The sequence below is a fragment of the Cenococcum geophilum genome (genome assembly GCF_001692895.1).
Source record: "Cenococcum geophilum 1.58 unplaced genomic scaffold K441scaffold_25, whole genome shotgun sequence".
NCBI classification, from domain to species: domain Eukaryota; kingdom Fungi; phylum Ascomycota; class Dothideomycetes; order Gloniales; family Gloniaceae; genus Cenococcum; species Cenococcum geophilum.
This window is the reverse complement of record NW_027137583.1, coordinates 16,204-40,350: the sequence shown is the minus strand read 5'-3', so window position 1 is coordinate 40,350 and position 24,147 is coordinate 16,204. Positions and strand designations below refer to the sequence as shown.

Genomic DNA, 24,147 nt, shown 5'->3' with positions numbered 1-24,147 from the left:
ATACACTACTCTTGATATAAAAAGGCCTTAAGGCGGTTACCTAGTAGCTTATTAGCTAAAATGTACTAAACTAGTTCTAGGTTATAAAGAAAATAGTAATAAAGGGTAGGGGGGGGTAAGTAACGGGCGCCCCCTAATAACTCTATAGTGGTAGAGTAAAGTTTACAATACTAGCGCGTCCGTAGGCTTATTACGGCAGCAGTGGTTCCTAAGGAGGTNAAAAAGTAAGGTAGTAGAGCACTATAGGTAACTCGTAGGCGCCTCGCAGGCGCCTTATAGGCGAGTCCTAAAAGGCGGGGAGATGGATTACGGGGTTTTCTTAAATAGAGTTTTCTCCCCATATATATATAAGGAGTAGTCCGCGTGGGCCCAATAGGGATCCAAATCGGACGTTAAGCAATGAATAATAATAATAATATATACTACTATCTATAATATATAAAGTAATAATTATAATATATCTAAATAGTTAAGAAAAAGAAGTTCAAATAAGAAGAGTTTTAAGTTATTTTTATAATAGCTTAATATATTAATTAATATAGATTTTTAAAGTATAAAAGCTAATATATATATACTATATACTGTATTAAAGTAGTATTAAAGTAGTATTAAATTTTTTTATAAGGGTATTTATATTATATTATATAAATACCTTTAAAAAAATCTACTTTATTTACTTTATTCTTTTATATTTATAATAAGGTAATATAATAAAATAATTTAAAGTTTTTTTTTTAAATATAATTAAGCTTTATATATAATTATACTATATAGTATAGTTTATAGAGCTATATATATATTATATACTTATATTTTTATATTTTATATTATTATACTATAATATATATAATTAATTAGTAATTTAGTATACTTCTTACATATACATAAGGAGTAGTCCGCGTGGGCCCAATAGGGATCCGAATCGGACGTTAAGCAATGAATTATTATTAATTTAGTATACTTTTATATAAATTTAATATTTGCTATAGTGTCTAAATATGCTTAGCTAATATTATAAATACTAATATATAATATATTTACTATATTTCTAATACTTTANTATTTTAATTTTATTAGTATAAATTAAAATATTAAAATATATAAAATATAGCTATTTATTACTATACTAAAATATATTATATTAACATATAAGTTTATAATATTTATATATTAAAGTTTTAAATAAATAATATTATAAATTAAGCTATAAATCTAAGGTTAATCTATATTTAAATACTTTTTAATAAGGCTTATAACTTTATTAATAGTTTATATTTTATAATAAAATTNACTTTTATTTAATTTTAATATATTAAAGTAAAATATATCTAATTTTCAGCTAAATCTATTANGGTNTTATTGTATAGTTAGGTTTTATTAGGGTAAGGATAGTATACCTAAGGTAGTAGCATTCCTAAGCCTATAGGTACTTCTACAGCTTAAAGTAGAGTNAAGATTAATGCAGAAAANGNAGAAAATTAAGTAGGTTGTATTTACTATTCTAAAGGAGGTTTTTATTGAGGAGGAGTATAAGGTGGAGGATAGGATTATAAAGCCGGCCTCTAGCCAGCCTTAACGAATGCATAACCCCCCCAAATGGCACGGCGACTCTGTAATCACGATAGAATAAAAGCATAACACCAAAAGACTCTTGGATTTTAATTTAGTAGAAATCTATAAATATTTGGTGGAGCTGTGAGTTTTTAAAGTTGGTAATAATGCGTGATCAAATCGTGCATGAGCCCGTAGCGTGCACGAGACCGTCAGCACCTCTATATAAGCGTTATATAAGAACACCATAGAAGAACCCTACGGCTTTACGCGGTGTATTAGATGGTATTAGCTAGTATATTAGGTAACGTATTAGAATATAAGCCGAAACATAGACGTTCCGGAACTAGGGTCTTCTAGGTATATAGAGACTCGATCCCCTATAGATAGACATTATTAATTATATTAAGTTTATCCACTTCACTTACTTTACTACATCGTTTACCCTATCGTCCTCCGTCCTCCACTTACCCAAATTAACACTTCTTTAGTGTAGTAACTCTCCTAATTTAAATAATTAAGCCTTGCTAGCTATATAAAAGAGGGTTACTTCGCGTAAGGAAGCGCTGTAATAAAGGGAGATTATAAGGAAAGTATAGCAGACGGTATAGAGGATTTAGGCATAGATTAAGCGGATTATTAAGCATATTAAGAAGGTTATTAAGCTTAGGGGAAGTAATAAGTATAGGGAGTGTGCTATAGGGGTACTAAGACGCTTAGAAGCACCTAAAGCGGAAGAGGGCGAATAGGAGGATATCTAGATTTGGAAGGCGGTGAGCCAAGGCTGTCAATTTTCTTGGCGGCAAAGACTTTTGAAACGCACCTCCGTAAGGCCTCTGGGATCGTGGAGACTATATACTACGGACACGTGCCTCCGGCACGTGACCAGCGACCATCCGAGAGGCGTCCTGGGGCTGTCCTGAGGGCAACCGCAATAATATCCTTACAACGACATTGTTCCGGAATGAGGCAGAGATATTCCGGAACGAGCCGTGTACCGGTATTGGGCAGAACAGGACACATTTCGCTAGGGGAAGGGATATTGTCTAACAGCGCCTCTGCAGGAAAGTCATCTTATTGGTTTCGCGTTCTATTAAAGATATCGGTTTAATAAACAGTGTTCAAGCACAATCGCTTCTCTACGGAAGTGGGTAGTGTACGAGTATCGAAAATACATAAACAAAAAAGAGTGGAGGAAATGCACTCAACTGCCCGGAATACCGATGCACGGTGTTTTCTGAGTAAAGCAGTGGAGGAAAAATTACATTTGAAAACTCCTCGACACCACCCGTGCACGCCCGCTAATTGACGAGAACGCCTCCTAAAAGATTTTAAGCCTCACTCCTTAATGCGAACTATGCGTTTAGGCTAGCAAAAGTAACGTGAAGTGAATCTCATTCCATATACTTATTCAAAAGTCATCTTCATTTCCCTTTCTTTCCCAAAATCTTCATCGTCTTCGTCGGCCCACGCGTTGTAATCTAGTGGAAATTTTACGGCAGGAAGTGTGGTAACTGACCTTAAGGGTGGCCTTTCTAGGGCTGAGTTCCAAGACGTCCGTGGCGGGTCTGGCGATGCTAGACTTGGAGGTAATTTTGGTGACTTGGATATTGGCGGAGCGGAAGAGCACTCGTAGGCCGATTCGAAAGTCATTGAGATGGCGTCCTCGTGGCCATTAAGTTCGTCATGGTCTTCGTATTCTTTGATGTAGTCCTTTGTTAGAGGGTTTGCGTCGCGACCATTTGAGACTGCGGAAAGATTGCCAGAGTTGTTGCTAAGTTTCATGCTTGGGCCTATGCTATCATTGTAATTCTTTGTTTCTCCAAGGGTTGAATATGGACTTGAAGAGCTGGGTGTTGTTATATCGAGCTTCATTGGCGGCAATGTTGACTCCAATTGCTTAACCTCGATGCCTTGAGCCGCAAGCTCCGCAGCTTCTGCTCTAATTGCATCAACATCAAACAAAACTGTGTCCTCTTTCCCGTCTGAATATACTCCTTCTTTACCATTAATGGAACTTTTTAATCTGTCGTCGTACATCTCCCATTCTTTTTTCTCTGCGAGTTTCTTGCTCTTGAACAAGCCGAATCTCCTCTTTTCCGGTTTCTTCTCAAGCCCTTTGCGTGCTTCTTCAATCTCATTGATGAGCTCTCGCTGTCGCTTTTCGTGGTTATCCGGATCGGGATCCTCTATCTCCGTGAACTCATCACTTTCTACAAGCCAGCCAACTTCTCTCAAGAGGCGTGGCATGGCGGCTCTATATGCCATATGGCCTGGCACAAGCTCCGTAACATTAATATTTTCGATGCCTGGAACGTTAACGGGAGCGAGACCCGCCACACGCATAATACCTCCACTTGTTGCCCTGAACAAGTAGCCTAGTCCTATAGTAAGCGGATTAGATTCTCAAAGCAGCGCAACACAATTTCGTACCTAGGATCCAGTCATTTGTCGCATAGCCATTCACGAATCTTCCAGGAACAAGAGCTTTTGCCCGTGTGTACTCATCCTTCTTCGCCACGATTGGAGACCCGAAGAGATATACATTTTGGACCAAACCGAACGCTCCTTTGTTTGCTAGCTCTTTGAGGCAAGAGAATATAACCCTTGAGCCCAAGGAGAATCCTACCAAGGTAATTGGTCGCACACCAAGATTGCGGTCGATAAGAGAATCTGCAAGAATGAGACCTGCAAGGTCTGCTCTTGCTTGTGAGACAGTCCATGGATTATCAATTAGATACGACAGCTTTGTCAAGACAATAGGTAACTGCAAAGAGGCCATGAGAGCAATAAGAACCGTGCTACCCAAAACTTGTTGGAGTCCTTGAGTGAGAGCCTAAATAAGAGTAAGGTTTTTTTTCTTTAGTGATCTTGCATGTTAACTTACTTCTGTTGCTAGAATATTAATAGTGTCACCCATACTCTGCAACATCTCCGGCTCCCAAAAGACTGAGTAGATGTCACCCATAATAGGATCTACGGTACTGTACGGTAACCGGACATCATCTATCTTGCCATTCATCCACCCAGATATCGTGACAATAAGGTTTACCCTCTTGTTGTTGTGTAGAGGGCGGTATTCAAACGTTCTGACAGCCCCTGTCCGTCTATTTGCCGCTCTGACTGCAATAGTACCACCACTGAGCACGCCGGTGGTCGTGATGACAGCAGCACCTCCTGCACCTGCCAAAAAACCGCCAGTACCAGCAACGCCGATGGTAGTAAAGCCGGCGGCAAGACCAGCGCCAATAACAGGGGCAAGAAGCCCAGCAGATAGGCCTATAACCAGACTGCCCCCAACAGTGGCAAGGCCCATCATAACTAGGCGCCTATTCCGAGCCATCTTTTTTCTATTCGCCATGTGCTCATCCTCGTTCCAATTTTCCTTGCTTGCCGCCTCTTGCATCTCTAAAGCATCGGTCACCCGCTTCTCGAACCGACAAATCTCAAGCCATGGAACATCCAGGTAACTTCCAACTTGCTCTAGAAGCTGTCTTGACCGGGCATCGTAAACGGAGTCAGCAATAAGCACGAGGAACAAGTCACACAAGATGGTCCAGCGGAGATCAATATCAATATTCCTAGTGTTAGGAAGTTGAGAAGGAGTACGGACAGCTGGAAGGTCATCCCCTTCATGCTCCCGATAAGGAGGCGGAGGCAAACTGATCGATTCATCCAGGTCTACATTTGAGGAAGATCGAGATTTCCAAGAGACGGATTCTGCTCTAGGAGATGCCATTGAGGGCCGGTCGGACGACGAATCATCGGCTACAGGATTTTTGACGCAGGAATTCTGCATCAACGCTGGGGTCAGGTCGCTAGGTTCTACTCCATGTTCTGATAGTTGTTCGATCATGATCTGCTCTATTTCATGTAAGTTAACTCTTCGATACAACGAAAATTTCCCATACCAGCAGAATCAATTTCCATATGACTGTAGAGCCTAACCATCATTTTCTGACTCCACATCTTCATGGCTTCAATAGCTAAATCCACATCCTTTTTCGTGACTTTAGTCCTCTCCAGACGGTCCAAATCCTTGGACATCTGCACCATGGCTAGTCTTACGAGGCCTGCATATGCGATCCGTTGCCCTTCCGTCAGTAATCCCTTTGTTGCCTGCATTTGTGAGAGTGGGTCACGAGCATCGTCATCCTCATATGCCACATTTGTTCCTCGCTCTTTGAAGAGATATGCAGTATTATCATCCATGCTTGTCGCAGACTGAGCATCTTCATCCACCTGCACTCGAGTATAGCCCTTGGCGGCTCCACCTAGATTGGCATATTCATTCGTGTCATCATCTGAATCCACAACCTCCCGGGCAACTAGTTTACCATCATCATTGTAAATATCGTAGGGTGCATATGCGGGCATTTCCTGCCAATCATCATCTTCCTTTATGGAGGTATTCTCCTTGTGGGTCTGCGGAGCAAGCTGCTGATGCGACCATTCTGACGCCGTAGTGGCCGGTTGGCTATCAGATGCTTCAGTCGGGAGGCTATTGCGCGGTTTGGAAGTTTGATGAGAGTGTCCGCGATGGGAAGTTAATGGCTGTGATTTTGATGACGCATCGCTGGGAGCGTCGTTGGCAGCGGAGGGATGCTGAATCTCCTTAGTCAAGTTCGTGTCGACACTTCTCTGGGATTTAATGTCGGGTTTTATCTCTTTTAAATGAGACTGTGGTATTTCAAGAGAGCCTATCTGTTGATGTAATGCTTCCGGATAATTCTGTGGTGCTGTCGCTGCGAGATTCCCAGCTCCTCTGTTCCCCCCTAGGCTCTCATCAATAACAGAATTTCTGCCTGCCTTCTTTGCAGGCAATCCAAACTCATCCAGCTCTACTGAGGAGGCAGCTTTATCCGACGATTCGGGGGTTTCGTCAGATTTGGAGGCTGTGATAGGGGGTGTGTTTGTAAGCTCGTCTGGCATTATGTTCAAACTGGCCTTTTAGCATCGAAGAGATTGGTAGTCGGAGTATAGAATGATTAAGGCTGTTGAGGTTTGTTCTTACGTACAGTTCATGAGACCTCTATTCGGTGAGACAAAGGTAGACATGCATGAGTAATTTAGAAGTAAACGCTAGAGCTTCGCTAGGCGCGCCTAGGCCAAGCTGTAGGGCTGAGTGCCACCCGAGCTGCAGTAGCAACTCAACCTCATAGTTGTTATCTTCAGACCATTTCCACAATGCGTGGCAAACGTGCCAAGCAATATCGGAAACTTATGCACCAATATGCTGTCACGTTCAATTTCCGAGAGCCATATCAAGTCCTATATGAGTATCGTAGGATGAAGTTTTCAGCTGCTGCTCACAAAACTCTATAGTGGACGCGCAAATTTTACACGATGCGGCACGCTTTAAGATGGACTTGGTGGGAGGACTGGAGCGGATACTTCAAGGCAAGATAAAGCCGAGTAGGTTGAATGTTGCGAGGCTTAATAGGAATCACGTTCCTGACGATCAAATAGTGATTACCCAGTGTTCCATGCGCCATCTCTACGCCGCTGAGCCGAAAGAAAACGCATTGATTGACCAAGCGAAGAAATACGAGCGCCGTCGCTGCAACCATCACACACTTGAAGAACCGCTGTCAACGTTTGAGTGTCTCTTGGAGGTCGTGGATCCTCGAAGCAATCATACCAATAAACACCGTTACGTAGTCGCAAGCCAGAATCCTAGAGTGAGAGCTAAAATGCGCCAAATCCCCGGCATACCACTAGTTTACATCCATCGGAGTGTCATGATTCTAGAACCGATGGCGAGTGTTACAGAAGACTTGCGCGAGCAGGGAGATAGGCAAATTGAGAGCTGGTTTGAAAGGGAGACGAGAAATAGATGGAAGTTACAAGAGGAAACGAGATAATAGAGATCGTGAAGCAGATATTCCTCATGACTTAGAGTCAGACTCGGTACAAGGACATGCTAAACTCATGTCAGAAGCTCGGTCCGTTTTTAAGAAGCCTAGGAGAGGAGAGAAGGGCCCAAATCCGCTGAGTATTAGAAATCCAAAAAAGAGGGCTTCCCAAGCAGAGAGACTCTCCTGAAATCAAGTATGGCAATCGACTTGGTACATGGGTCGACATCTTCAGAGTATAACACTGCCGAGTCTCGAGTTAGTGGAGGAGAAGAGTCTGTAAGACGTAAGAGGCAACGCAAGCATAAACCAAGAGGAGATGGCGAGTCTGCTCTTGAAGTCGTTGAGGTACCTAGAGGCTATTGATTACACGCAGTGGCTGTAAGTTGTGGCTAATTTGAAGGGTGCGAATTGTGCAAAGGGCAAGGCATATCAACGTCTTTGAAATCCTTTCATTGTATGGGGGGAGCGCTCGACAGCTTCCCCATGACCTAATGAAAGAGATACCGGTAGCGTAGGTAAGTGCTGCAATATCGATATACGGTAATTTGTCTCCGAGCCGAGGATACACCAGTTCGCCGCTGTGGGTTGTGATACAGTTCACACTTTCTTTCCTTGCTTAAGGAGATCTCCAACTTTTGGAGGCAGGACCAAGGTACTTCGGTCGTTACGTTTGACAAACTCAACAACCGCCTCAGCCGTTTTTTCTGGAAGGTCTTCCTGGAGAAAATGTCCAGCAGCTGGGAAGACTTGCAGTTGAAATTTCCCTGTATGTAAATTGGTATTAACGTTCACCGAAGCGAAGAGCTAAGATGAAAATACTTATTGTTGAGAGTAGAACTTGTATAGGGAAAAAGTGACAAATGTACTGATTATGACACACCTTGCATTTGCCCAATCATCAATTCCTTGTCTAGGCGATCAGTACCAGCAAGCAAAAGGAGTTTCGCCCCTTTTGCAGACAGGAACTTCGAGCTCATTCCCTCAAACCAATTCTGCCAATAAGCTTCGGTACTTGAAAGATCTGTTTTCCACATCCATGAACCCGACGGAGTCTGAAGTAGGAGTGATGGAACAGAAGCACGAGCTGACTGTGGATTACGGAGTGTTCTCGACCGGATGTGCCAATCAATCGCAGTATCAAGAGTTGGAAAAACAGAGGGTCTACTTGCTAAATATGCCTGCATACTCTTGAGGGCATCCATTGCAGAGCCTTCCACAACATCTATCACGGCGTATCCAATCAGCTTGTCTTCTAGCATGCCTTTCTTTGCGGCATCTGTGACTATTGCCCCGCCTAAGCTGTGTCCAACAAGCACAAGTGTCGGCAATTCGGCCCAGCCCATTTTAGCTCGAGTGAGGTGAAGCATATCCACCATGTCTTGACTTAATATATGAATGGAGAGATCATTATCAACTTCTCCTCCGGGACCCCAAACAACAGAGCCATGTTCCCTGGCTTCAACAGCTAGTACACCTGCATCTGGGAGTAGCTTTCGAATCTCCAACGCGAAGAGAGAAAAGGACAGGCCTGAAGATCCGGCTCCGTGATGTAAAACTAGTAGAGGTGCCTTCGGGGAGGATGGCGGAGTTAAATACACATGGAATTTGGCGTGTCCCTGATCAGATCGCCGTTCGAGATAGAGTTCCTGAGCGAAATAATCAGACCAACTCACGACTGGTGTTGATCTCTGGCTGGATGTTGGGCGGACAGTGCCTGCAGAAGACAAAGACGATGCTGATGAAGAATCGTCCTCACGTTCATGGTCGTCTTCATAGAGGGGAGGTTCTGGCGGGAGGCCGGAAAGCTTGACCTTTGCAAAAGTTTTGGCGAGATCACTCATGGCGGGCATGTGGGAGTTTGACGCTTTTAGGTTGACGGTGATCTAGACCGGTAATGGGAATTTATTTAATATCAGGCTTGGAGGTAGCAACTAGTACATTGTAGCTACATGCTAGGTTAGAATGATCAAGCAGGGAGCTTGGGCCTAGTTACGCCAATGCTGTGGCTTAAGACCATGACGGTGATCTTTAATAGCGTCGGCATGCCTAGATGATGCAACCCCTCTACTACTGCATTATTAAATCTATCGCTCGCCTTTTATCCCTGTCTCACTCTCGTTTTGCCACTTTCCTTAGGCAGGATTGCATCTATTCTTTCATTGTTCTTGTTCTTCTCTTCCACCAATTATCCACCATCCCTCCATTGTTTGGCCTCAAATAACAGCCAGTATGTTTTCTATGTGGGTTCAAATAACGATAGTCACGATGAAGGCAATAATGCTACATTGGGGGATGCAAGAATTTCGATAAGGCCCCACTGGGGTATGAACATCGAGATTGCTTCCTTCACATCCACGCGCTACTTGACCCAGCCGTAAGTCAACACTATCTGAGCCAATGAACTGCTTATTTAACAACTAGCAGGTCTCTCCATACAATCTATGGTCTGTTTGCTTCCTTCGCTACATCACTGTTCTCTTCCTCGTCATCTCCTTCCTCTGGTGGGTGCTGCTCCTAGTCTCTCTATTTGTGTCTCCGCCAGGAATGCACTCCCGCGGATCTGGCTTCTTCGATTTTTCATACACGTGCCTCACCATTGGAAACCTCACGGTAGCCGTCCTATTCTTTGCTTCCCCCGCAAAGGCCATTGACGATGGTACTGGAGGAGTCCTCCACATGCGTTTCCTGCTTACATAAGCAGAGTCCCTTCTTGTTCGGTCTCCGCAGCAACTACTTCGGTATCCGTAGTAGTCACCCCGGACCCCGTAGATATAGGCCTATATCAAGGCCTATATTCCTCATAGATAGATTCAATAGCTTCATTCATTCTTTTATCCTCAGATCCAGTTCATCAGCCATGAGGGTAACGTCCGCAGTCATTGCTGTCTTCCTCATTATCGACATGATCATCATATTAGCGGTACCTCAAATCCGTTTCGAGGAGGGCTGGGTTAGAATCGCATCCGTTGTTTGGGCTGCCATTATCGCGCTGTGATGTACCTTGACAGACCGCATAGTCGCTTGGGGTAAAAGGGGGGAGGAAGAGTGGCTCACAGGCCGTCCAGAAACACGACGAACACCCAAAGAATGGCTTGCCGTCCTGGTCGCTACTATGATTTCTATCGTTTCATCATAATTATAATCCTGATGACTGGCACATTGGGCATCCGTGCGCGGGATGCATCTCTCAAAACGTACGGTGAACGTATCTCCGTCGACGGAGACAAATATCAAGTACATCTTGCCTGCGTTGGCAACGTTACCTATACTCACGGCAAACGGAACCCAACCATTATTCTTGAGGCAGGCGAGACCCCCCCCCCCCCCCGAGTATGACTTTGAACACTGGGCCTACAGTAGCTGCGAGAACAGCACTATCTCACGTTATTGCTACTGGGATCGGCCCGGTTATGCGTGGTCAGACAATGCGCCTTCCCTACACTCTGCTGGGGTGTCTGCGGATGCTCTCTCTGAAGCCCTCGCCCGTGCTGGAGAGGAGGGGCCTTGGATTCTTGTCTCGGCATCGAGCGTCTTGGTGGAGCTCTCTTTAGGGGGCGTACAAGAGAGGATCGCGTCTACGGTCGGAATGCCTACCAAAGTGGCAATTTAATTAGGGGGCAGTTACAGGAGAATCTTGTTGTAGACTCACTCTGTAAAAATGAGGTTGTGTCCGCCCGCTCGATCTAACGCACCAATACGCCCTTGGTGATTATTGGTTCGGGTATCAAATGCCATACAGATGATGAGTGGGAGCGGAAACAGAAGGATCTTACAGGTTTGACAAACAAATTGATTTCGTGGGATGTGGTCAACAGGGCGCCGTATCAGGTTTGGCAGATGCAAGATGGGAGGAAGATCATGGAAAAAATATTAAAATAGTTGGCCAAGGTTGTTGAAAAGACTAATTTGCCTGAATGATTGGGTACGGTATGACGAGAACAAAAATATATTAAGCAAACCTACTTTTAACGGAATGCTTATATTCCCTACGCAATACGATACGTCTGTGGTCTCCTCTCGGTACGTGTTTTAGCGAGTTTGGCTTCCTTTATGGACTTAAAGTACTTAATTTCAGGAGCTGATCAAGCCCTATAATCTTGAATTGTTAATGCCTACTCTTAATGCGCAGTGTGTTTTTTTTGGGGTTTTTTTTATCCGTTGTATTATACAATATACAATACTGCGCATGCAGCCTCTAGGCTATGGCGCTATAGTTCTATATACATAAATCCTTTCTAGGCAGCTTAATATATACTAGTAGCTATGTCCTAATAGTTTATAAAACCCTAAGAGTTTATAGCTCCTTAGTAAAACACTAAGGTGCTATAACTACTAGGGAATAAGAAAACGGTAGGAAAAACTATAGGAAATCCTTATTAATTTGGGTAAGCGGAGGTCGGAGGACGACAGGGTGAACGATGTAGTGAAGTAAGTGAAGTGGATAAACTTGATGCAATTGATAATGTATATCTGCGGAGGATCGAGTCTCTATATACCTAAAAGACCCTAGTTCTAGAACGTCTACGTTTCGGCTCGTATTCTAATACGTTACCTAATATACTAGGTAATACGTTACCCAATACACTAGGTAATATATTACCTAATATACTAGCTAATACACTAGCTAATACTATCTAATATACTAGTTAATATTGTTAATAATAATCTCTGATATTGCTTATATAAGCGTTATATAAGAACACCCTAGAAGAACCCTACGGCTTTACGCGGTGTATTAAATGGTATTAGCTAGTGTATTAACTAGTATATTAGCTAGTATATTAACTAGTATATTAGATGGTATTAGCTAGTATATTAGCTAGTATATTAGGTAACGTATTACCTAGTATATTAGGTAACATATCACCTAGTATATTAGGTAATGTATTACCTAGTATATTAGGTAACATATTACCTAGTGTATTAGGTAACGTATTAGAATATAAGATAGAACATAGACATTCCGGAATTAGGGTCTTTTAGGTATATAGAGACTTAATCCCCCGCAGATAGATATACATTAAGTTCATCCACTTTACTTACTTTACTATATTATTTACCCTATTGTCCTCCGACCTCCGCTTACGCAAATTAATAATCTATACTTACTTTTTCTACCCCTTCTCCTTCCCCTAGCCTATTTAGGACAGGAGAAAAAAGAGAATATTCTTAATCTTCTACTAAAAAAGAAAACTAAAAATCTATAAAAAAGATAACTAAAATAAGGACTTTTACGGCTGGTATACAGAGTATATCTTTTACTCCCCTTTCTCTAGAACAATACCTATAAAAGGCTTTAAATAGCCTAACCCAGGCCTATAAAGGGCTAGAAGAAGAAAAATAAAATAAAAAGGAATAAGTTAAATAGCTAGAGGACTATACACGTAATGTCCTAGTAGGAGAAAACCCCTTTATAAAAGGAAAAGAAAAGATAAATAATGTCCTAAAAGGACTAATTNAAGAAGTAAGAGCTCTCTNTAAGGAGGTAGCCCCTACTAAAGAAACCTACGNAGAGAGGCTAAAGAAGGACCTCCCTACTTCNTCCTCTTTACCCTTTTTATTACTACTATTTCCTACTCCTTCTACTTCTACTAGAAGTAAGAAAAAGCAGCTATAAGAAAGAAAGCTAGTCTTAATTATAGACTAAAAGGACTAACCTTTAAATACCTTCTCTATACGAAACAAAGTTAATTAACTATTTGTATTAAAACTGCAAGTAGAAAAACCTATTTTAGCATCTATAGCTAGAACTAAAGGAAAATAAAATATTCTCCTTATAACTATAGAAGAGTATAATGCGGATTTCCTAGTTACTGTCTATTATAAAAGATCGGAAACTCGCTAAGAGCTATGACGCGCGTATCTACCCCCCCCCCCTATTAAAATAATATACCCCTTATAGTCCCACTAATATAGCTCTATATTTTATAAATAGAGGCCTATTTTATAGCTCTATGCTAGGGCTATAAAATAAGCCCTTATTTATATAATTTAGGGCAGTTTTAGCAAAGTTATGGGGGGTGCTTATTTCTAGGAATAGAGGGGTCGGATTAGTCAGCGTAGAGCCTTAATTTAAGTTTTATAGTCACCCCCTATAGCCCTACTAATACAGCTCTACATTTAATAAATAAAGACCTATTTTATAGCCCTAAAACAGAGCTATAAAATAGACTTCTATTTATAAAATACAGAGCCATATTGGTGGGGCTATAGGGGGTATACTGCTCTTTTGGAAATGTTAATAGTAGTAGTAAGTTCTTTAATTAACGTCTGATACGGATCCTATCTAGGCCCACGCAGACTACTCTGTACACAAGGGAAACTTATAAATTGACAAGAAGAAAACCCTTATTAATGTAGGGGACGGAAAAACCCTATGAGCCACCTCAGTAGGATGAAAAACCCCTATTTTGCCATGTCCGTCCATAGCGGCGGCCCTGCGGGCCTACGGCTACGTCCTATCCTCCTTAGATGATTTAAACTCCTTGGGAACCACTACTTCCTTCTTTAGCTTATCTAAAGCTAGGGTTCACTACGTCCTAGCTAGGCCTTGCCGTTTAATTGCTGTGCTTATGCTTATAGTTATGTCCCGTATCTTGACCACCCCCTATATGCTATCTCTTGTTAACTATTGCCATATACGCCATGCCTCCCCCCCCTAAGGCCTATTGAAGGCGTAAGGGGGATTCATCCGTTCTACCATCCTAATACTAAAAGACAAAAGCGGGATGTGTGTGTGTATCTAGGTATCTTTTATGCCTAGGCCCTAGTTACTAGGCCCTCTCTAAGGGCACCACTCCATTAAGAGGAGACAAGGAAAACCGTACGGGGTTATCCAGCTGCCGCTTTTAGTAGTATTACGGCAGTACGGCGAGTAACCGCATGCTCCGCGGGCGATGGCCCTAGGGGTTAAAAGGGGCCGTATATTTGCTCGTTCGTTTGTTTGTTCGCGTTTACTTATTCGTTAATATAAGGTCGTCGATGCTTTCTACTAGGGGACGGGGGATGATATCGAATACCGCGCATCCATGTTAGATCGTACAGGTGCCCTGGATAGGAGAATGTAGTAGTCGTCGTATTATAGAGAGCCAACAGTAGTAGTTTTCAAGATCTCACCATCCGAAAATTTTTCACCACCGCCCTTAACGCCCATAACCACCACCGGTCCTGTCCGCACGCTGTACGACGTCTCTGCGTTGGCTCTGGATCTGAACTTCGAAGACCAGGTTCGTAGCCGTCACCACGTACAGGTGCAGAGTCCGATTTCGACGGCCTGGAAATGTTAATAAAATCGTCAAATAGCAGTAGTATATCACCCTCTATAATTCCACTAATATTAATCCAATTTATATATATAGAGGCCTATTTTGTAGCTCTATTCTAGGGCTATAAAATAGGTCTTTATTTATTAAATATAGAGCTATATTAGTAGGGCTTGTCAATGATGATCTCTAATATTGCTTATGTAAGCGTTACATAAGAACACCCTGGAAGAACCCTACGGCTTTACGCGGTGTATTAGATGGTATCAGCTAGTGTATCAACTAGTATATCAGCTAGTGTATCAGATGGTATCAGCCAGTGTATTAGCCAGTATATCAGGTAACGTATTACCTAGTATATTAGGTAACGTATCACCTAGTATATCAGGTAATATATCACCTAGTGTGTTAGGTAACGTATCACCTAGTGTATTAGGTAACGTATTAGAATACNAGACGGAANGTAGACGTTCCGGAACTAGGGTCTTCCAGGTATATAGAGACTCGATCCCCCGCAGATAGACATCATCAATTGCATCAAGTTCATCTACTTTACTTACTTCACTACATCGTTCACCCTATTATCCTCCAACCTCCGCTTACGCAAATTAACAGGTTATAAGCCTGGCTGCTTTAACCTCAACCAAATCTTGATCAATTTTCGACTAAAACAACAAAATCTGACCTCGATCAAATATCAATCAATTATTAACCAATTTTTTAATTAAATCTGAACTAGATCTTAAGTCAATTTTATCTCTATTTCACTTTCACTTAAATTTCACTTTAAGTCAAATCTTATTTAAATTCTATTTGAATCTTAATCAAATCTTAATCGAATCTAAAGTATATATCATTTGATCTATCTATTTATTTAATTTTATTTACTTATCCAAATCCTATCATTCAATTCTACTTGTCCAAATCCTATCATTCAATTCTACTTATCCAAATCCTATCATTCGATTCTACTTGTCCAAATCCAATCATTCAATTTTATCTATTTATCTATTCGCAGATAAAATGTCAGACAAAATCTCAATCAAAAAGCTCATTGGCCAATCCAACTACGAAGTCTAAAGCCTTCAGGTCCAATCACTTCTCGTAAAAGGATCGCTTAGTAATGCTATAGAAGAAGGAGTTACCCCAAAAGGGGAAAACGACCAAAAAGCCTTAGCCAATATAAGGCTAACAATTAAGGATAGACCTCTCTTGCAAATACGGTATTCCAAAACAGCTCTAAAAGCATAGAAACTATTAAAAAATCTCTACAGCCCAAAAGGGTTTAGCTCGGAATTCTTAATCTACAAAGAGCTTTTTAAGACTACCTTATCTAAATACTCTTCTAGAGGAGTATTTAAATAAAGTAAAGCAACTCACCAACTAATTAAAAGCCAAAGGCATAGAATTGCCGAATCAGGTAATCATTGCTTGGGTTTTAAATAACCTAACCAGTCCTTACAAGGGATTTGTTACAATGGTTACCCAATCTTACAGAACCAATTCTAGTACCATCAACTTAGAAAACCTGTTTTCTAACTTACTAGACAAATCTAGAAGACAGGTATCTAAAGATCAGGAAATAGCCTTAGTTACAGGGTCTAAACAACGACCTAGGACCAATCAGACAAATCAAATACATAAAAACAAGTACTGCAAGAAGTATAGAACAACTACGCATTCTACAAAGGACTGTTTCTATCTATTTCCTAAAAAGGCTCCAAAAGGCTTTAAAACCAAGCACTAATATAAGCCAAAACCTCAAGAAGCTCTCGTGTCTATAAATACACTAAATAACCATCCTAGTAATATAGAAGAAGACGATTTTGAAATCGATCTTAATCTAATAGATACCAATCAGGTACTTATTACCAATAAAAACCCCCAACCAAATCAAAAAGGAGCTAATTTTGTATTAGACTTAGGAGCTACTAAGCATCTAATAACCAAAAAGGAATACTTTACAAGCTTTAAAGATTCCTATGGGAAAATTGGTTGGGGAACCAATACATCAATTAATTATATTAGAATCGGAAATGTCAAATTAGTAAATAAAGGAAACAAAATTATACTAGAAAACTGCAGATATACACCCAATTTTCAATACAATCTTATCTCTGTCAGTAAGCTAGATNAACTTAGCTATGAAATTNTTNTTAAGGGCGGTNAAGCCCATATATACAAAAATAAATAACTGCTTATCTCAGCCATGGGAAGAAACTCCCTGTACTATATAGATATCATATAAAATAATCTACCTAGTAAAAAAACCAAAAAAGTTAAAAGTAAGCAAATAAAATCAATTGAGCTAATAAATAAAATCAATTGAGCTAATAAATAAAATCAATTTGCTTAAATAAATAAACAAATTTAATTTGCTTAAACAAGCAAATAAAATCAAACTTTGGCACTAAAGAATGGGCCATATAAATCCTATTTCACTATAAAAAACTCTAGGTCTATAATTAAATATTCTATTAGATAAATACGAAATTTATATAGAATTAAAGCTAACAAGTTAGCAAAATAAAGAAATTACACCAAAAGCAAAAGTTTACCTAGAAAAGGTAGTAACTGACTTATGTGGACTAATATCCCCTGAAACTATACATGGTGAAAGATACATCATTTTCTTCCTAGATTCAGCTACTAGATATTTAGAATTCAAATTACTAAAATCTAAATTAGAAGCCTATGAAGCTTTCATAGAATTCAAAAATCGGGCTAAAAATCTATTAAAAAGGAAAATATAATACCTAAAATTAGATTAGGGGGGTGAATTTATAAATAAAAGGTTTAAAGGAGCCTGCTTTATATACGGTATTGTTCAGCAATATTCGGCTGCTTATACCCACAAACAAAATAGGTTAATAGAACGAATAAATCGAACAATACTAGAAAAGGTACGCTATATTTTATTTACTGCAAAACTACCAAAGAACCTTTGGGGGGAAGCAGTAAGTACAGCAGTTGACCTATAAAATAGGACTCCATATAGTCAATTGCAATTTAAAACGCCTTATAAAGCACTTTATGATACAAAACCAGATATTATAAATATCAAAGTATTTAGATTAATTGCGTATTATAAAAACAAAGCCAAAGGACTCAAAAAACTAGAGCCTAGAGCTAAAAAGGCGATATTACTTGGATTTAGAAGTAATNTTTATAGATTATATAACATAGATTCAAAAAGGCTTACTTGGGCTAGAGATATCAAAATACTGGAAAACCAGTTTCATAATTTTAATGCTAGCAAAGAAGCCGACCTAGAAGTTAACAAAGAAAGTCTGTTTAATTTAAACAAAAGAGATAAACAGATAAATAAACAAAATTAAGCTATCAAATAAAATCAAGCTATTGAATAAAATCAATCTATTAAATAAAATTAATCTCAATCTGTTAGACAAAATCAATCTATTAGATAAAATTAAACCAGACAAAATCAAACAAAATAAAATTAATCCAGTGAATCAGAGGATGATAATATAGACGAACTAGCTCTCCTAGGAACCAATTAAAATAAACTAAGGTCCTATAGAGAAGCTATAAAATCGCATAATTAGCTAAATTAGCAAACAGCGATAGGTATAGAAATCGATTAACTTAAAAAACAAAAGACCTGGAATATCGTTAATCTACTACCCAATAGAAAGGCTCTAAAAACTTAATGGGTGTATAAGATTAAAACAGATTAAAATAACCAAATAATTAAATATAAAGCCAGATAGGTAGTAAAAGGCTTTAGTTAACAATATGGCATAGATTACGAAGAAACCTTGGAAATAGTACAATAGGACTTTAAAAATATGTTTACGTATGCTAATATAGATAAGGAGCTATATATAAAACAACTAGAAGGTGTTACTGTAATACCAAATAAGGTATATAAATTAAATAAAGCTCTATATGGCCTAAAACAATTACTAAGAATATAGTATAACCACCTAGCAAATAACCTTAAAAAAGAAGGATTTTATCCTATCTTTGCAGATTAGGCAGTATTCAAAAATAATATACTAGGCATTATAATAATATGCCATGTAGACGATCTACTAGTATTTGGCCCAAATATTAAACAAATAAATAAAATTTAAATAAAACTAGGCAAAGACCTAGAATTGATAAATTTGGGACCAGTTTCCTATTTCCTAGGTATAGAAATTACCAGAGATTGCAAAAATAAGGTTATAAAACTAAACTAAAAGAATTACACCTAAAATATCTTATAAAGGTTTAATAAACAAAATCTAAATCCAATATCTACCCCTAGAATTATTAGCTTAAAAATAGAAAAGAATACAGAATAGGCCTCTCCTAAAGCTATAAAATAGTATTAATAAGAAGTAGGAAGCCTAATATACTTGTCTACAAAGACTAGGCCTGACATAGCCTACAACGTAAATACCTGCGCTAGATTTATATTAAATCTAAATAAAATACATTACCAGGCACTAAATCAAATTTAGAAATACCTAAATTACACCCCTACCTTAGGAATTACTTTAGGTTACTACGATTTAGATTGGGGGGGTAATATAGTAGGTCGAAAATTAACTAGCGCATACTACTTCTTATTTGGTAGAAGCCCTATAAGCTAGGTAAGTTAATTACAAAAAACAGTTGCTCTATCTAGCTGTAAAGCTGAATATATAGCCCTAAAAGAGGCTGTAAAGGAATATCTATATTTAATAAGCGTTATTAAACAGCTTAATATAGAAAACAAAGAAAAATTCCATTTGTTTACAGACAGCCTATTAGCAATTAAATTAGCGAATAATCTAGAATATTATACTAAGACCAAGCATATTAATATACAATACCACTTTGTGCGAGAATACGTAATAAACAATATAATACAGCTAAGCCATATAAGTATAATAGAACAGCTAGCTGATATACTTACCAAAGCACTAAGTGGACCTACTTTTAAGAATCTGGTTAGGCAAATAAACTTGCTACCAATAGATAAATAAAATCGATAAATAAAATTAATGAACAAAATCAGCAGACACTCGTTTCCTTCCTAATTGGACCTTTTATTCCCACTAGGTTTTAGCCATAGGCTAAGGTTTCTATTAAGGCTGCTTAACTTACTTTTTAGGTTACCTAATATATAAAATTAATAAATAAAATTAATAAACAAAATATTGCAATTTAATATATTGTTTATGGGGGCGTGTTAATAATAATCTCTAATGTTACTTATATAAGCGTTACATAAGAACACCCTGGAAGAACCCTACGGCTTTACGCGGTGTATCAGATGGTATCAGCTAGTGTATTAACTAGTGTATCAGCTAGTATATCAAATAGTATCAGCTAGTGTATTAGCCAGTGTATTAGGTAATATATTACCTAGTATATCAGGTAACGTATCACCTAGTGTATCAGGTAATGTATCACCTAGTGTGTCAGGTAACGTATCACCTAGTATATTAGGTAACGTATTAGAATACGAGACGGAACATAGACGTTCTAGAACTAGGGTCTTCCAGGTATATAGAGACTCGATCCCCCGCAGATAGACATTATTAATTGCATTAAGTTCATCTACTTCACTTACTTCACTACATCGTTTACCCTGTTGTCCTCCGACCTCCGCTTACGCAAATTAACAGGGCTATAGGGGGTGACTGTAAAACTTAAATTAAGGCTCTACGCTGACTAATCCGACCCCTCTATTCCTAGAAATAAGCACCCCCCATAACTTTGCTAAAACTGCCCTAAATTATATAAATAAGGGCTTATTTCATAGCCCTAGTATAAAGCTATAAAATAGGCCTCTATTTATAAAATATAGAGCTATATTAGTGGGACTATAAGGGGTATATTATTTTAATAGGGGGGGGTAGATACGCGCGTTATAGCTCTTAGCGAGTTTCCGATCTTTTATAACAGACAGTAACTAGGAAATCCGCATTATACTCTTCCATAGTTATAAGGAGAATATTTTATTTTCCTTTAGTTCTAGCTATGGATGCTAAAATAGGTTTTTCTACTTGCAGTTTTAATGCAAATAGTTAATTAACTTTGTTTCGTATAGAGAAGGTATCTAAAGGTTGGTCCTTTTGGTCTATAATTAAGACTAGCTTTCTTTCTTATAGCTGCTTTTTCTTACTTCTAGTAGAAGTAGAAGGAGTAGGAAATNGTAGTAANNANNAGGGTANAGAGGANGAAGTAGGGAGGTCCTTCTTTAGCCTCTCTNCGTAGGTTTCTTTAGTAGGGGCTACCTCCTTANAGAGAGCTCTTACTTCTTNAATTAGTCCTTTTAGGACATTATTTATCTTTTCTTTTCCTTTTATAAAGGGGTTTTCTCCTACTAGGACATTACGTGTATAGTCCTCTAGCTATTTAACTTATTCCTTTTTATTTTATTTTTCTTCTTCTTCTTCTTCTTTTAGCCCTTTATAGGCCTGGGTTAGGCTATCTAGAGCCTTTTATAGGTATTGTTCTGGAGAAAGGGGAGTAAAAGATATACTCTGTATACCAGCCGTAAAAGTCCTCATTTTAGTTGTCTTTTTTTATAGGTTTTTAGTTTTCTTTTTCAGTAGAAGACTAAGGATATCCTCTTTTTTCTCCTATCCTAAATAGGCCAAGGGAAGAAGAAGGGGTAGAAAAAGTGAGTGTAGATTATTAATTTGCGTAAGCGGAGGTCGGAGGACAATAGAGTAAACGATGTTGTAAAGTAAGTGAAGTGGATAAACTTAATGCATGTCTATCTATGGGGGATCAAGTCTCTATATACCTGGAAGACCCTAGTTCCAGAACGTCTACGTTCCGTCTTATATTCTGATACGTTACCTAATACACTAGGTAATACGTTACCTAATATACTAGGTAATACATTACCTGATATACTAGGTGATACGTTACCTAATACACTAGGTGATACGTTACCTAATATACTAGCTAATACACTAGCTAATACCATCTAATACACTAGTTAATACACTAGCTGATATACTAGTTGATACACTAGCTAATACCATCTAATACACCGCGTAAAGCCGTAGGGTTCTTCCAGGGTATTCTTATATAACGCTTATATAAGCAACATTAGAGATGATTATTAACACGCCCCCATAAACAATATATTATATTGCAATATTTTATTTATTAATTTTATTCATCAATTTTATTCATTAATTTTGTTTATTAATTTTATGTATTAAGTAACCTAAGAAGTAAGTTAAGCAGCCTTAATAAAAACCTTAGCATATAGCTAAAACCCAGTAGGAATAAAAGGTCCAATTAGGAAGGAAAAGAGTGTCTGCTAATTTTATTTATTAATTTTATTTATCGATTTTATTTATCTATTAGTAGCAAGTTTATCTGCCTAACTAGATTCTTAAAAGTAGGTCCACTTAGTACTTTAGTAAGCATATCAGCTAGCTGTTCTTTCGTACTTATATAGCTTAGCTGTATTATATTATTTGTTACGTATTCTCGCATAAAGTGGTATTATATATTAATATGCTTGGTCTTGGCATAATGTTCTGGATTGTTTACAAATTTAATTGCTAATAGGCTGTTTGTGAACAAATGGAATTATTCTTTGTTTTCTATATTAAGCTGTTTAATAACGCTTATTAAATATAGATATTCCTTTACAGCCTCTTTTAGGGCTATATATTCAGCTTCACAGCTAAATAGAGCAACTGTTTTTTGTAATTGACTTACCTAGCTTATAGGGCTTCTACTAAATAAGAAGTAGTATGCGCTAGTTAATTTTTAACCTATTATATTACCCCCCTAATCTAAATTGTAGTAACCTTAAATATAAAGTTCTAATTGCCCAGAATAGGTAATTCCTAAGGTAGGGGTGTAATTTAGGTATTTCCAAATTTGATTTAGTGCCTGGTAATGTATTTTATTTGGATTTTGTTAATTTGCGTAAGCGGAGGTCGGAGGACAACAGGGTAAAACCTTCACCACACATGCAACCTTACCAAAAGGTAGCGCCACACTCCAAAACTTACGCATACCCATCTTACCATCAAAAACAATCGATTTTCTAACTTTCAAGACCTAATTCCTACTGCCTAGCGAGCTAGAGGTGGATTTATTTGTCGTTTTACCCCCTTTTCCCAACAGAAAAATTTCTCTAAGGGTGGCCCTAGCTTATAAGCGAGGCACGGACAGGAACACCAAAACTACTACCACTACCACTAATACCAAAACTACAAAATAGGGGCTAGTTTCTCTACTACCTCTTAGCCTAATCTCCCCAGAAATCTTCTAGTAGGATTAGTAAGGAGAAAGGGTATAAGGATAGTAGGAANCCCCCCTATAAAATGCCGAAGCCAAAGCCTGGTAGGCCAAAAAAAAAACCTCCTTTAGAAATAAGTGATCATCAGTCTGATATATTCACCTTTTCTCTCCCCTCTTCTTCTTCTTCTAGCCTATTTAGGGCAGGAGGAAAAAGAGGACATCCTCAGTCTTCTCCTGAAAATGAAAACCAAAACCAAAACCAAAAACCTGCAAAAAAGATAACAAAATCGACGACTACTANGGATAGTATGCCTAGCATACCTTTCCCTCCCCTTTCTCCAAAACAACACCTACAAAAAGCTCTAGAAAGCCTAACTCAGGCCTATAAAGGGCTAGAAGAAGAAGAAAAAGAAGAAAAAGAACAAGTTAAACAGCTAGAAGACTATACACGGAGTATCCTAGNAGGAGAAACCCCCTTTATACAAGGAAAAGAAAAGGCAAAAGATGTCCTACAAGGACTAGTAGAAGAAGTAAGAGCTCTCCGTAAGGAGGTAGCTCCTACGAAAGAAACTTACGCAGAGAGGCTAAAGAAAGGCCTCACTTCTTCGTCCTCCCCACCCTCCTCCTCATCATTATTACCACCACCACCTTCTACCCCTTCTAGTAGGAGTTTTACTTCTACTAGAAGTAGGAAAAAGCAGCTACAAGAAAGAAAGCTAGTCCTAATTACAGACGAAACGGACCAACCTTTAGATACCTTCTCTATACGGAACAAAGTTAACCAACTATTTGCATCAAAACTGCAAGTAGAAAAGCCAGTACTAGCGTCTATAGCTAGAACTAAAGGAAAATAAAATATTCTCCTTACGACTACGGAAGAGTATAATGCGGATTTCCTAAGTTACAATATAAGGAAATCTGGCATAACTGCTTTACCTTGTTCCAAAAGAGAACAAAAACTGGAACCATGGGTTTCCAAATTATAGCCCATGGGGTTCCTAACCTACCCTTTCCTAGGAGAAGGAGGCTCTAAGCTTCTTAAAAGAAGAAATTGAGACCTTAATCCTATAAGGATCATCAAGGACTACCCTAGATGGAGCTCTCATCCTAGTGTAAAAGACACGATCCCGAACAGAGCCAGATTTGGCTCTATAGTGTTTACTGTATAGAGAGCCGAAGAAAAAAGACAAGAAATCCTTAAGCAAAAAGAGATATTTCAATTGCAGGTACATGACTACTACGGTGAGTAAAATATCCTGTCG

General features: G+C 38.8%; 4 protein-coding genes across 4 annotated transcripts; 2 read left to right on the top strand and 2 right to left on the bottom strand.

The window, feature by feature from the left end:
• Positions 1-2,602: 2,602 nt before the first annotated feature.
• K441DRAFT_612282 (DUF726-domain-containing protein) lies at positions 2,603-6,601 on the bottom strand. The gene is made up of 4 exons (XM_067645611.1): positions 5,463-6,601; positions 4,439-5,415; positions 3,985-4,387; positions 2,603-3,929 (listed from the first exon to the last, which is right to left on the bottom strand). Exons 1-4 carry the CDS (start codon positions 6,481-6,483, stop codon positions 2,959-2,961), a joined length of 3,372 nt encoding a protein of 1,123 aa, XP_067503126.1. The 5' UTR covers positions 6,484-6,601; the 3' UTR covers positions 2,603-2,958.
• Positions 6,602-6,738: 137 nt separating this feature from the next.
• On the top strand, positions 6,739-8,025 carry K441DRAFT_722239 (uncharacterized protein; the record flags this gene model as incomplete). The annotated part of the gene is made up of 4 exons (XM_067654069.1): positions 6,739-6,835; positions 6,877-6,966; positions 7,021-7,314; positions 7,349-8,025. 4 exons carry the CDS (start codon positions 6,739-6,741, stop codon positions 7,594-7,596), a joined length of 729 nt encoding a protein of 242 aa, XP_067503125.1. The 3' UTR covers positions 7,597-8,025.
• On the bottom strand, positions 8,007-9,250 carry K441DRAFT_612280 (protein phosphatase methylesterase 1; the record flags this gene model as incomplete). The annotated part of the gene is made up of 2 exons (XM_067645610.1): positions 8,007-8,173; positions 8,290-9,250. The coding sequence occupies 2 exons, from the start codon at positions 9,248-9,250 to the stop codon at positions 8,007-8,009; spliced, it is 1,128 nt and encodes a 375-aa protein (XP_067503124.1).
• A 1,246-nt stretch (positions 9,251-10,496) lies between these two features.
• On the top strand, positions 10,497-11,019 carry K441DRAFT_677934 (uncharacterized protein; the record flags this gene model as incomplete). The annotated part of the gene is made up of 2 exons (XM_067651117.1): positions 10,497-10,603; positions 10,767-11,019. The coding sequence occupies 2 exons, from the start codon at positions 10,497-10,499 to the stop codon at positions 11,017-11,019; spliced, it is 360 nt and encodes a 119-aa protein (XP_067503123.1).
• Positions 11,020-24,147: the final 13,128 nt, after the last annotated feature.

Bases quoted from the DNA above. Each gene is read 5' to 3' on its own strand.
- K441DRAFT_612282 (XM_067645611.1), bottom strand. From the start codon at position 6,483: ATGCCAGACGAGCTTACAAACACACCCCCTATCACAGCCTCCAAATCT. The intron at 5,416-5,462 runs GTATGGGAAATT...TACATGAAATAG, and splicing joins TATGGAAATTGATTCTGCTG to AGCAGATCATGATCGAACAA. The intron at 3,930-3,984 runs GTACGAAATTGT...CTATAGGACTAG, and splicing joins GACAAATGACTGGATCCTAG to GCTACTTGTTCAGGGCAACA.